At 38.8% G+C, this 14,892-nt stretch overlaps 1 protein-coding gene across 1 annotated transcript in view; it reads right to left on the bottom strand.

Moving 5' to 3' along the window:
• ANO4 (anoctamin 4) overlaps positions 1-14,892 on the bottom strand; it is a 411,426-nt gene that overhangs the window by 26,423 nt on the left and 370,111 nt on the right. The window contains 5 exon segments of the mRNA XM_017887290.1: positions 3,016-3,158; positions 5,110-5,207; positions 5,347-5,404; positions 6,398-6,509; positions 8,757-8,792. Coding sequence (XP_017742779.1) covers positions 3,016-3,158; positions 5,110-5,207; positions 5,347-5,404; positions 6,398-6,509; positions 8,757-8,792 — 447 coding nt within the window.

The raw sequence follows: 14,892 nt of genomic DNA, 5'->3' as shown, positions 1-14,892 counted from the left end.
CAAAACTGAAATTTCTTTTCATTTAAAGACACCAATAAGAAAATGAGAAGTCAAGCCAATAACTGAGAAATGATATTTAACTTGCAACATATATATCTGACAAATGATTGATATCCAGAATATATAAATCACAAATCACTAAGGAAAAGACATAGATACCCACACACACAAAAAATGGGCTTGAATATAAATTCACAAGAGTTTATCCAAATGACTATAAGCATATGAAAAGCTGCTCAGCATTATTAGTTATTATAAAATTTCAAGTTAAAATCATGATGAGATACTGCTACATACCAACCCAAATGGCTAAAATACGAACACAAGTTTTAGTAAGTTTATGGAATAACTGGAGCTGTTCTACTGTTAGCCAGAGTATAAACTGGCACAACCCGGTTTTGAAGACTGTTTTCAAGTGTTTATTAAAGACAAACAAATGCATATCTATGGCCTCCTAACTCCACTCTTACGTAAATTTTTAATAAAAACATCTACGCATGTTAATCAAAACACATGTACAAAAATGTTCATAAAGGTATTATTTATAAGAGCTTAAATTTGGAAACAACACAAGTGTCTATCAGCAGTAGAATGGATGGATAAATAATAGCACTTTTTTTTTTTTTGAGATGGAGTTTTGCTCTGTTTCCCAGGCTGGAGTACAATGGTGGAATCTTGGCTCACTGCAACCTCTGCCTCCCAGGTTCAGGCATTTCTCCTGCCTCAGCCTCCCAAGTAGCTGGGATTACATACACCTGCCACTGCACCCAGCTAATTTTTGTATTTTTCAGTACAAACGGGGTTTCGCCACATTGGCCAGGCTGATCTTGAACTTGTGACCTCAGGTGATCCACCTGCCTTGACCTCCCAAAGTGTTAGGATTACAGGGGTGAGCCACCACGCCTGGCCAATAATAGTATATTATTATTCAGGAGCCTAGAAGATCTGCAAACTCACAAAATAGCTCATCTATTGGCACACTGATGTCTTCACTCCTACAAGTAAATTTGCCTTTGTCTTTTCCTGACTCAAGCTTGGCAGAGGCTTTGCTTTTGTCAAAATGCAGTTACCTAGCACATTATTTTTTAGAGTGCTCAAGAGTACATTTCATGATATGTGGAGGATTGAGGGATTGATGGTGGTATGGGGGTCTGTGTGCTGTGTCAGAGCAGCAGGGGACAAAGTTGGGGCTCATCTGGGAGTGGAAATGCAAAACAACAAAACAAAACAAAACAAACAAATAAAAAACCGCACATGACTAAGGAAAGATAGGGTGGGTGTCAAAGACAAACGGCCTGTTTCATAATTTGGCTCCTGGTCTACATTCTAGGAATACTATGCAGCAATAAAATGAAGTTCTACTACCTGTAGCAACATGGGAGAATGTTAGAAAGATAATATTGAATGAAACAAGCCAACTACAAAAGAGTATGTACTCGACAATTCCATTTAAATGGAGAATAACAAAGGTAAATTAATGTATGGTATTAGAAGTCAGGAAAGTGGTTAGAGAGGGTTTAATAAATGGAAGAGTGGACAAAGAAGTCTTCTTTGATAATGATAATAATCTATTTCTTGATCTAGCTCACTGGATAGCAACATTTCCCAGAAATAAAGAACCAAAAGGTAAATATTTCAGGCTTTGCAGACCAGACACTTTCTGACACAGCTACCCAACTCTACTATTGCAGTGCCAAAGCAGCCACAAATAATATGTAAATAAATGGGAGTTGCTGTGTTCCAATAAAACTTTATTTACAAAAACAGGCAGTGGACTGAATCTGACCTGCAGGCAATAGTTTGCCAACCTCTCAGCTACATAGATTTGGTTACATTTTTCTGAAAATTTGTAAAAATTAATTGATCTCTACACTTATGTACACCTTTTCACTATTATACTTCAGTGAATACATTTTAAAGTATATAACAAAGTGGGGAAGTCATTAAGGAAATAGCAAAAACAAAAGAACAGACTTGAGCAGTTAGAACTCATCAGTCTGCTTGTGATAATTCTGAGATTTGTTCTGTGCTGCAAAGATATTTCAGTATTTGGAGTACTACCAAATTCTAGCCACATAAAACGTTGTTTTTAAACACTCAATATACCAACATTATTGTTCATTGTCTTCTTTATGGGAGAAGAATCCATTAAGGGATCTCAAAATGGTTAGTTCTCTTAATGAATTATCTTTATTAAGTTTTATTTTTAATGTACAAATTGATTTCTTCCCCAGGTTATATCATTCTGCCATTCTATAATTGAAACTCTAAAGACATAAGTAGATACTTAGAACATACGCAATTTAAGAAACATTAAGTATCAATTCTACTAATACTTTAAATTTCAAATTTGCCCAGAAAAAACTGCTTCCTTTAGAAGAAATGGATCTTGCCCAGCCCTTCCCTCATTTCCGCTCCTATGTTAGAGCTTAAAATGAAAAGAAATATATACATATTCAATTTAATAATGAAAGAAAATATATATACTTAATTTATCTAAGATATTTTATTTGTCTTTCCTTCTAGAAGACAAAAAGAATAAGAGAATAATAGTGATATAAGTAACATGTACTATGTATACAATGAGGTAGGCATTGCTCTAAGTCATGTTCATGCATTAACTCATTTAATCAACACAAAGACTCTATGAAATGGTTCCTCTTATTATTATTCCCACTTTAAAGATGAGGAAACTGAGATAAAGAGAGATTAAGTAATTGCCCAAGGTTTCACAGTTAATAAATGATAGGGCTAGGATTTGAACCCAGATAATTTACTTCCAAAGCCCATGGTCTTAGATACATGCTAAGAGAAATTGCTTTGCTTTGATTCTAGAGAAATCTGATTCTGTAAATGTAAGAGTAGCATAGTTTAAGCAGGACATGCCTTCCTCTCTGTTTGGCTTAGGAATTCCTATGCACTGAGGACCTTGATGATAATGAGTATATGTTTAGTGGAATATATCTGGAGATCTAAAATTTATAATTAATAAAATAAAGTAGAATATATCCATACTCATTTCTAAGTATTCATCGAAGAGTCCGTAGGCATTCATCGGCTGAAGGTTATAGTCCTTTTCCCATTGTGGGAATCTTATTTTCCTTTCAGGTCCATGTTCTTGTCGTACTTTTCTTCTAGTCCACCAATTCTGAATTAACCTGGGCAAAAGATCAAATTCTTACAAAATGTAACTGATCATATGACTTAGGTAATGAGAAAGAGGAGAGTTTGAATATAGAAACATAGTTTGAAAAAATTCAGGACAGGCTATCAAAGAAATAAAGCCTCAGGTTGGTAAGAAAATAACAATGGAGTCTATACTTCAAGTATTTCTATTAGCAAGTAAACAGAATGACTGATGAACTTATTTTAATCATTCATGAAACTGTCTCATATTGGACATTGCCTGTGAGGGTTGAATAGAGGACTGAGAATATCTATAAATGGATATCCCAGTACAAAGGCAATACCAAGACATCTTGAGGAGTATCTGGCTTAAGTGGCTTAATTTAGGACCCTTGAGCAGTCTTGCCACATGGGTGCTGAACTGCATGCTCTGACGTCAGGGGCCTAAAGATCTGCAAACCCACAAAATGCTTCCTCTCTTGGTGCACAGACACCTGCAGTTCTGCAGCTGTACTTGCTTGCTTTTGGCTTGAGCTCTCCACAGGGGCTCTGACTCCCAGTAACTTGCATCTGGCATTGGTAAGGCTAGCACAGGAACCCTTAGCAGTGTTCAGGAGTGCATTTTGTAATATGAGAAAGCATTGAGGAAATGAGATGGTGGAGGCAGGTCTGTGTTCTGTGCAGTACAAGGAAAAAGTTGAAGGATATCCAGGAGTAGAAGTGCCAAAAAACAAAACACATGGGAAATGAAGCAAATAAAGGGATGAATATCAAAGACAAACTGCCTACTTTACAGTTTTGCTCTATGTCTTTATTACTAGAAGATAAAATATAATTCTCTTGATGTCTATGACATTTTAATTGTGGTTTATGTCTTAATGTAGAACATAATGCTGATAATTTTTGTTTTATGTTTTATTTTTAAAAAGTTTTATAGAAAACATCAAATACTTGGAACAAGATTTCTTTTTCTTTCTTTCTTCTTATTTTTGAGACAGAGTCTCGCCCTGTTCCCCAGGCTGGAGTGCAGTGGCCCGATCTCGGCTCACTGCAAGCTCCGCCTCCTGGTTTCACACCATTCTCCTGCCTCAGCCTCCCGAGTAGCTGGGACTACAGGCACCCGCCACCATGCCCGGCTAATTTTTTGTATTTTCAGTACAGGTGGGGTTTCACTGTGTTAGTCATGATGGTCTTGATCTCCTGACCTCGTGATCCGCCCACCTTGGCCTCCCAAAGTGCTGAAATTACAGGCATGAGCCACTGTGCCCTGCCTGGAATAAGATTTCTAAAAATAAATCTAAGAACAGAAAATTACTGGCTTTGGTTCTGACAGAGAGCTAAGAAAAGACTTTCTGAAATGAACCAAGTTCCCGCTAATTGTTCTGGCTGAGTGGTCCTCCCTGAAACCTTGAGTTTTCTTTGTCTCTACAGAGACATTGAGCTGACATGGAAACCAATAGGTGTGGAATTAAAGCAGAAATAGAAGCATTGTTGATTTATGTCCCTATTAAAACTTAACTGACCAGAACTGAGCAAACACAGCAGAATTCAAGGTTATCCTTACCAAGTTGACGCAAGTTTTTGCTCATTGTTGTCAACATGTTATCACCAGGTTTACCATGGGGATGGGAGAGTGGAGATGTAGTTAATGTGTCATACATAGCTGAGGACTTGCAATGCTGGAGCCCAAAAGGTCAGAGGTATCATTTAAAGTGGCTCACAAGCAAGTATCCAATACTTAGGGGCCTACAGAGGCTCCTTAAAGAATATTCACGTTTGTTCACGTGAATTGTGCTAAATCTCCCAGAAGAGCCAATGTTTATGATTTTATGGCTGCCTTTGGATGTCTAAATGTGAGCACTTAGTTCCAGGTGCACGCACTGGCTTGATTGCTGAGTCTGCATTGCTTATCTTACTTGCCACACCTAGAAAAGCCAATAATGAGCAATGCTGCCTCTCAATTATTGATACTAAGGTACTTACGGGTAGCCAAGTTCCATGAAATTATTCCAGGTCTGCTTTAGCACCATTATAATACCCATTTGCATACACAGATCAATAAGGCATCCACTAGGGTGGCACTGCAAGATAAGCAAACACAGAAATTCCAGAATCAATGGAGAGGAAGAAAGGGTGTCTGGTTTCTAATCTACACAAAGTTGCCCTAAGGCTGTTTAATGCAAGTCTGTTGCAAACAAGGAATGATGGGAGAATACAGACCTCTTCTAGTCTCCACCTGTTTATCAGCCTCAAGTAGGCACCTGGGTGTCCTGTAAATCTTCAACACACAAAGAAAAACAAGCCATTAGTGCTCTAGGTCCAAGCTTTCAGTGAATATTACATTTAGTTTAGCACATTCTCCAATGTGAGTGACTGCTACAATAAGTAGTAGGTCTGGGGGAATTAGGAAACCCTCCAGATCTGTCACAACCAGAGCTTCTGGAATTCTCCAGGGGACATTTCTCTTCTGGCCTTTCTGTCAGGCTGCCTAATGCAGAAGCCAGTTCTTGCTGCTTGCTGTGGACTTTTAACATTTTCTGCTGCATATCAATTGCTCTGGCCTGCGTAAGCAGAAGTTTAACTCCTGGATTTAAACACATTTGATCTTTCTGAGTAATAGTCATGCTGTTAAAAAAAATTATTGAACTATTTTCCTAGAGTTTTGTGCTGTTGGAATAGCTAGAAATGAAGGAGAGACTGCTGTGTTGATCTCACCAAAACCCTATACCTGGCCCTTCCTGGGTTCCTGTCTCCTCTGAAACGCCTCCAGAAGTCAGGGAATTCACGCGACATTACCACTACACAGGGAATCTTTCCCAAATCCCCATAACTGCTGGATTTAAAAGTTACCCTGGCATCCCATTTCTGCCCCCTTTCCTGTCAGGATATCCTTCTCTTTTCAGGGAAGTCAGGAATCCAGAACATGCTGCAGCCCCCTTTCCGTTTTGCCACCTGCTGTCATAGGTGTGAAAGCCAGGGCCCTGATTCAGGTGCAGACAGAGGCCATAAGTTTTCAATGCATCATTCACATGCTCAAACTATTTACCTCTGCTTATCTTAGCAACAAAATGTGCACAGGCAGTTTTGAGTGGAGATGATTTCCCTGGGATGCCAGGTGGTTTGAGATTTGGGAAGGGAAGGGAGGAGGATGCTCTTCCCTTTTGACACTTTGTATAAATCACCCTAAGGGAGGCTTTTTGTACCCACGGGTCAGTGACCTCTAAGTGTTCTGTCCTCAGCTTGGGGAGGTGTGCAGGGGTCAGGTTCTTACCTTCCGAGGAAGAATGCGATGTAAAATGTGGAGCTGTTCAGATTAACGAACTGAAAAAGAAACATTTTCAGGGTGAAGCTGTTCTCCCACTCAGACTCTGTGCGAGGCTGTTCTGTGGACAAAAGGTGAGCAGAGTTTGAAAGGCTGAATCGCATCCCCTCTCAACTCCCTCTCTTCCCCTCCCCACACACACAGGGTGGGGACACAGGAGTCCTGAGGAGGCTGCAGGAGACTCCAGTTTACCCACAGACGGCATGTGATGGAACAGACCACCCATAGGATCCTCAAGCTCACAGACCAGACCCAACAAGGGTCTCATGGGAAGTGGCTATGGAAGAATCTGAGAGGACTGAATACCTAGTCTGTTCCACTCTTACAGGATACCCGGAGAGCCAGCAGCAGAGACAGCCAGGCTGTCGAGGCCTCATTCCCAGTTCTGGCTCTCTGCAGTAGCGTTTTCTTTTCCTGTTAGTCTATGCAGGCTTAGTTCCTCTTAGCTCCAAGGAGTTCCTTGGTCTCAACTTCTAGTTCTCATATTATACCAACCTACTGCTTAAGAGGGAGTCAAATCCATATCATAGAATGCTAAGAGCATTTGACTCTCCTTTGCCTTTACGCTTATCCCCCATTTTCCATTCTCATGGACAAATATCAAGGAGGTGGCATCATCTTTAGAGCTTTTACTACATATCACCATCTGTGTCTTATAATTTCCTGACCTCAGTCAGGGGCCAATTCTCATCTCCACATATTTTAACATCCATAAAGCAAATGCTCTCTGGACATAATGGTGTGAACCAAAACATGGATCCATTTGCCCTCAAGACCAAACCTCCAGCTAGAAATCTCATGTCAAACGCACTTATCCTTTCATAGGAGCTACATTCTAGGAGTAAGCAATGTCTAAGAAAAGATATTTAATACAATAGCATTTTGTCTGCTTCCACATTCCCTGAGCTTCTAATTTCTCATTTAATACTTCACTCCATCAATTCATTTTCCATAAATTAGAACTCAAAATGCTTTCTGGGAGCATATCTGAGAAGGGAAGGGAGAATGAAAGAGAATCTGATTTAAAATGGTTTAAAATTTCAGTTTCAGGAAAGGCCATACTGATACTGTTGCTGAGACCCACAAAGACACAGGATTCTTAAAGGGTTTTCTTAAAGGGTTTCACTTCTGCTACTGAACTCCTGGTTACATGGAAAGGTCTCCTGGTCGCTGGCTAGGTTCCCAGGTGTCCCCACCATGGATGGACTAGGACTGCAACTCCACTGGCATTTTGCTAGCCTGGATCAAGCTACCACAGGGTACATTGTCTACCAATGGGCAGTTATCTCTTCCATGGACATAAACCTCTTTCTATCTTTTGGGCAAGAACTGGTGGTGATGGAAGATTTCAATGACATTAAAAGAGATAAGGTAAAGTGCTTAGCTCTGTATCCAGCACATAGAAAGTTTCAATAAATGCTATCTATTATCATAATGATGATTAAAATAGGAACACTTTTGTGAGTTTTTTCTCCTCTGGACAAGCTTCTTACGGAATGCATTAAAGCAAGTTATGGATGGGAGCATGTAATTTTCTCAAACTGCATAGAGCACAATGACCAATACCTTGTTAATAAAATTGGGACAATTTCTTTATTTTGAAGATGCAATAAATGTACAAGTTATAACTGGCTACCAGATTGTTCTGGAGTACAGTGGCATGATCATGACTCACTGCAGCCTTGACCTCCTGGGCTCAGGCAATCCTCCTGCCTCAGTCTCAGGAGTAGCTGGGACTACAGGTACGTGCCACCATGCCTGGCTAATTTTAAATTTTTTTTTGTAGAGACAAGTCTTGTTATTTTATCCAGGCTGGTCTTGAACTCCTGGACTCAAGGAATCCTCCTGCCAAGGCTTCCCAAAGTGCTGGGATTACAGATGTGAGCCACCATGCCTGGCCTTCCAGTCTTCAAAGAAACTAACTTTGCTGTGAGTTTATATCCCATAAAACTTGATACATTTTAATTAAACACAAAATATAGGCAATAGCAAATGAACACTTTCCTAAATTATATTGGATACTTTATACAAATGTACTTTAGTAATGTTATCTTTTGTGCACAAAGAGAAAATCTACCTTCAATTACATTAGCTCAAGACAGATAATGTTTGTGACAGATTTTAAAGCTTTATATAGAAAATTACTAGATATATTTAAATTATTCTGTTGAAGGCAAACAAAAAAAATGTTGTATGAATTTGAAAATAAAGGGAATATTTCTTTCCAGCAGTATTAGAGAAAGGATTCTTTGAAACATACTTTCCAGACCACAGTGCAGTACTGTGAAATACAAAGGATTCCACTCACCTAAATTCGTCAGAAGCAGGGCAACTTTTCATAGAGCTGTAAAATAAATTTCATGTATTTAATAAATGAACAGCACTTGTTATAAAATCTACAACCACAAAGGAAATAGGTAATCAAATCACAAGTCAAAATAATTTCATTAAGCATCCATTGCTCAACCAATGAAAACATTGTGTATAGAAATCTCAGACTCTTGAAGTCCACTGGTAATGGAGATCGGTGTAATTTTCAGGGTAAGAAAGAAATGTACAAGGTCCTATCTAACTATTTATAAAATCTCACTTCTTATTTTGGGGCAAATAATTTTATGGCAACAAGGCTAGCTGCTATTCATTACCAGCTTTCTAGGCAATGCTGGGCAGTCATAATATTGCTGAGCCTCTGCAACTTGAATGCAAAATCTCTAAGCCCGCTTCTGACGGTAAGATTCTGCAACCCTGTTCTTTATGGACTGCTGTAAACTCTAGATTACAGCATTCAAAACACTGAAGTGATTAAACATTACTGGAAATTCCCAGAGCTTATGGTACTCCACTTTTCCATTGGTGGACCAGATGCCTCCTTAACTCATGCATCCTTAACTCACCCAGCCATCTCGTCAATAGATGGTTCTGAGGGTGGGGTATGTGTATGCATGTGTGTATGTGTGTTTGTGTGTACGTGTGTGCACTGGGGAGCAGAGAGTATAGTCAAGGGTAAATCCAGCTCTAGGAGATTCCCCAGAGTGGGTATAATTGAAAGATCAAGTGCTGTTTCTAAAACAAAAGACCAAAAGGGAAAATGAAAAGGAAAAGTAGTTTAATAGACTGGAATGATATGAAGATTAAGAACACATTTAAAGTAGTGCAAACACACTGGTTAAAATTGCCCAGGCTGGAATTACAGCTTGACCATCCAGCAAGCTACAGGACTTGGGCAAGTTCCTTATCTCTTCTTCAGACCATCCTTTTCTTTATATGTGGGCAGGAAGGGTATTGAACTCACTGACCTTCCTGTCCTGCTTAATTTTGAATTCTCTTATCTGAGATTTCTGCTAATTACAGAAATAAACAACATAATCTGTATGTATGCCTCCAAACTTTCAGCAACAACTATGGTTTGCTATATTAGGATATATTAAGATGGCCATAGGACCAAATCTTGTGTCTAGAAATCTCAGACTCTTGGAGTCCAACGGTAATGGAGATTGGTGTCATTTTCCATAAGAAACCTTGTGGCACAGGTAGTCATACCCATTTAATCATAAAATAATATCCTCATAAACAACAGATAAGAACAGATGTTCTAATCAAATATATTTTACTATTACAATGTATTACAAAGGCACTGTAACATTCCAATTATTTAATTATGTAATTATCAGGGAAAGTTAATTTGACTGATGAGACAACCTTTCTCAAAATATAATTCTTGATTAACTGGTTTATCTTTTATATCTTTCACAATGATGTCTATTTGTCACAGTACCTCGCTTTGCACACTTGTCTAAAAGGCCCTCGGAGCTGAGGATATGCCTTTGTTACATGGGTGTGAACACTGAAAACATTGGAATTTTAAAAAAAGGAACAACATAAGAGTCAACATATGAGTAATATTAACCTTGTGAAAATAAGGTAAAGCATATGGGGACACAGTAGGGATCCATGGCATCTGTGACTATTTCATATATATGTTGAAGGTGATATATATATATATATATATATATGGATATGGACTGTGAGACTTTGGACAGGACACAGGAGGGAAGGGTACACACACAGAGGGACTCAAGGCCGCTCAGAGATCTCCACATGAGTGGTTTCTGGAAAAATGTCTGATGTCTTATTAGACGGTTGAGAGGTAAACCACGGGAAGTTTGTTCTACTAAGAGCAGCAGAAAATCTAAGTTTCCAAACTAGATGCTGCAAATTCTGATTGTGAATATCTGTAACCGGCAGAAAGCTTTCTGATCTTACAGATATGTCCAAAAGGAAGCTATGTGTACTTCTACTTTTACCTTGTCAGTCTGATCAATATATGTGGACTTGCTCTGATGTAAGCTATATTTTCTGGTTTACGTTTTTTTGGAAGATGAGGTGTGTTTTTCACTGTTTACAGTATAATTAAATATCTGATTCATATTGGCATGGCTGGATAAAAGGATGATAATAACTTTTAGTCTATTCCTGAGATATAGCCTTTGTTAATCTATTTGGCTTGCAACCGCCATATTGGGATGTTTTTTGGTCATGAGTGAAGCAGAACAGAATTGAGGTAATATGATCAAAACAAGAAATTCCATCCTATTCACTTCTATTCACTCTATCTTTGAAATATTTATTTTTCAAGACATGGAATAAAATGTAAACTACTAAGTGCCCCTTAACCAGCCATTAAGAGGCATAATATTTCATTAGGACTTAGATGACTTTTGTAAAATAATACAAATTTTATTTTTAAAGTACATACTGTATAAAAGTAAACACATATCATCAAATCCATTAGAAATTTGGCATCTGATAAAGATCTGTTTTTTTAGTTAGCGCTGGATGAATCTGGCAAAAAGTCAGAAATGGGATATGTGATTTATACTAATTATATTATTTACAAATCAGAGTCTTTAATCTAGCTCTCAAGGTTTTATATTTAGTTAATAAAAGTATTAATAATTAATGTCTAAGTAACGATTATCTTTGGAAGAAAAGTATGGTCAATATTTTAAGTAGTTGAAAACAATAGACAGCTGTAAAAAGTCTATATTGGATCATGATAATATCTCGCATTGAGTAATTTCAGAAGCCACTGGAGAGTTTACTTCTAAACTGGTCAGAGATATATTACAACCATTAGTCTGTCATCCGTTATGCTGATAGAAAGGACTTAACATTTTTTTTAAAGATATTCTGATGAAATCATTCAAACTATATTACACATTTGGTTGCCCTCATAATGGAACCCGCGAAACTTCAGGGCATAGGCCAGGAGGGTAAATGTGTGTGCGGGGATGAGATGTCATCAGAGCTAGCTGAGGAGGGAAAGGTAACTGGCCCCTGCACAGAGAGGTCCTGGCTGATGCAGCTTTAAGAGTTCTTATGTACACTTTTGCTTTTCTTTCCTTCTCTTTGCTATGGCTTGTCATTCCCTGTTCTCATCAGTATTCTTGTGTTAGCAACTTTATGTTATTCTAGTTTGACGTTGGCTGAAAATCAGAGTACCAAAGATGTTCATGTTGCATCTAAAATAAATGAAAAACTGCAAGGGTCCCTAAGAATAATACGTGTTAGCTTTAGAGTGTGAACTCTACCTCATCCATGTTGGCTAGTCTGAAACACTCTGGGAGAGAAAAGATGTAAAATGCCTCGCAGCCTAGCTCCCAGCATATAGCAGGTGCTTTGTAACACCAGTAACTACGTAATTTGGCCACTCCCTATGCTCCAGTCTTCATTTTGAATTTGTTTACTTCCTCTTATCTTGGCTGTGCCTTGAAGTAGAGATTGCTGGATCAGTGATTTCTAGTTAAATGAAGTGTTTTACTCTGACAACACTGGCACCTGCTCGAAACATATGGGCAAGTGTATATTTACAGATTCACTTCCTGTACATAGGCATTTATTTCTTAAAAAGATGTATAAATTAAATTTTAAGACATTGGAGGAAAGAGATGATAAGAATACAGTAGGCATTAATTCACTGCATCCTAACCGGATGCAGAACATCTCACCTATGGCTGTTTGCTTAATTTCACTGGGAATCCTTCTCCACCTACAATATGTATTCCACAATTAATACTGAGACCAAGTCCTGGTTGGGGGTCAAAAGGAAGAGGTACAGGGAGTGCTAACCATATACTTTCAATCTCCACTTGCTAAGCTGTCACACAAACATCATGTCAAAATGACCAGTAATTGCCCTTTTTTTTATTACTTCTGAGTCTTGAAACTTTTTCCTAAAATAATAAAGATTTATTTTATTTCATATATATATACGTGTGTGTGTGTATGTGTGTATATATATATATATATATTTTTTTTTTCTTTTTTTTTGAGACGGAGTCCCTCTGTCACCCAGGCTGGAGTGCAGTGGCATGATCTCCGTTCACTGCAAGCTCCGCCTCCCGGGTTCACACCATTCTCCTGCCTCAGCCTCCCAAAGTGCTGGGACTACAGGCGCCTGCCATCACACCCGGTTAATTTTTTGTATTTTTAGTAGAGACGAGGTTTCACGGTGTTAGCCAGGATGGTCTTGATCTCCTGACCTCGTGATCCACCCGCCTTGGCCTCCCAAAGTGCTGGGATTATAGGCGTGAGCCACTGCGCCCAGTCAATAAAGATGTTTTATGTATTTTAATACTAATAATGAGCAACCTGCATTTAATTAGCTCATTGATTACTAGTTAACCAAGGAATCATAAATTTAATTCTTTGTTATTGGGTAGGTTGAATTGTCTTAGGAATCACTCAAGTTTAATTGGTTATGGAACTCAGGATTTTTTAAAGAACTAGAAATGACAAGCTAAATAGATAAACCTGTATGGATAACAGTATTAAATTAGTTGGCCTTTGGAAAATTTTTTTCCAATGATGTAAGAATTTCAGCTTTATGGCCCAGATTTAAGATGCAGTATAAATAAGGATAGGGGAACTATAACTAATTGAACATCTACTCCATGCCTAACAACTGTCCTTGGCACTCTATGTACAATGTTTGACTTATTTACACTACAAACCTTTAAGGTCAGCTTTTAAAATTTTTTTTATTTTTCACAGGTCCTTGCTCTGTTACCCAGGCTAGGGTTCAGTGGTGCAATCATGACTCACTGCAGTCGTGAACTCCTAGGCTCAAGTGATCCTCCCATAGCCTCCCAAGTAGCTGAGACTACAGGTGTGCCACCTGGCTAATTAAAAAAAAAACTTTTTGGTAGAGATGTGGTGTTGGGATTACAGGCATGAGCCACAGTGCCTGACCATATTTTTATGTATAGGTTGACCTCAGCGGCTGACCATGTCAGACACTACTTTTGTTCTACAAAAAATAGCAACAACAATTTACAGAGCATCTACTATGTGCCAGGCCCTGTTCCAGACACTAGGGAATAACAACAGTGAAAAACAAACAAACAAAAAAAAAAAAATAAAGAAAAGGTTCTGCCCTTATGGGCCTACATTCCAAAAGAAATGGCAGATAATAAACAAAATAAATAGGTAAAATATATAGCATATTAGATGGTGATAAACACTATAGAGAAAACGCAGGCAAGCAGATGGGAAATTGTCAGATAGCAGGAGTGGGCTGCAATTTAAAACAGAGTGACCAGGGAAGCATTTACTAGAGAAGTGACATTTGAACAAAGACTGAAAGGAGGTGAGGGACTAAGTGATGCAGACCCTGTGGGAGGAAAAGGCTCCAGGCAGAGAGAACAGCAAATAAAAAAGTCTTGGGGTGAGAGCATCAAAAGAACAAGTGCGGTTAGAGCAGGTGAATCAGGGTGAGTAAAGGAAAAGATGAGGTCAGAGATGTTACACAGGCCAGATGAGCGAAAGCCTGTGAGGCCACTGTGTAGATGTGGCTTTGCAGGCTTTTACAGTGAGAAACAGGAAAGCCATTACACCTTGTGAACACAGGAGCCATGTGAACTGACTTGCATGTAAGAAGCTCTCTCTGGCTTCCATGTTGAGCCTAGATTGAAGGGAGCAATGTGGAAGCTGGGAGACCAGTTAGGAATCTGCTGCAATAATCTCGGTAAGAGACACTGCAGACTTGGACCAGGGTGGGACTTTGGAATGTGCAGAAAGTGATCAAATTCTGGATACATTTGGACAGCCAGAGAAACAGAGGAGTCTGGGAGAATGCCAAGACTTTTAGTCTGAGCAAGTACAATTAGGAAGGCTGTGGGAGGAGCTGATTCTGGAGGGAAGATGGGGAGTTGGGTTTGAAAGTGTTAGGTCTCTGTTCTGTTCCATTGGTCTATATCTCTGTTTTGGTACCAGTACCATGCTGTTTTGGTTACTGTAGCCTTGTAGTATAGTTTGAAGTCAGGTAGCGTGACACCTCCAGCTTTGTCCTTTTGACTTAGGATTGTCTTGGCAATGCGGGCTCTTTTTTGGTTCCATATGAACTTTAAAGCAGTTTTTTCCAATTCTGTGAAGAAACTCATTGG

The sequence above is a fragment of the Rhinopithecus bieti genome, unplaced genomic scaffold (assembly GCF_001698545.2).
Source record: "Rhinopithecus bieti isolate Rb0 unplaced genomic scaffold, ASM169854v2 scaffold_15133, whole genome shotgun sequence".
NCBI lineage: Eukaryota > Metazoa > Chordata > Mammalia > Primates > Cercopithecidae > Rhinopithecus > Rhinopithecus bieti.
This window is presented reverse-complemented; position numbering and strand designations above follow the sequence as displayed.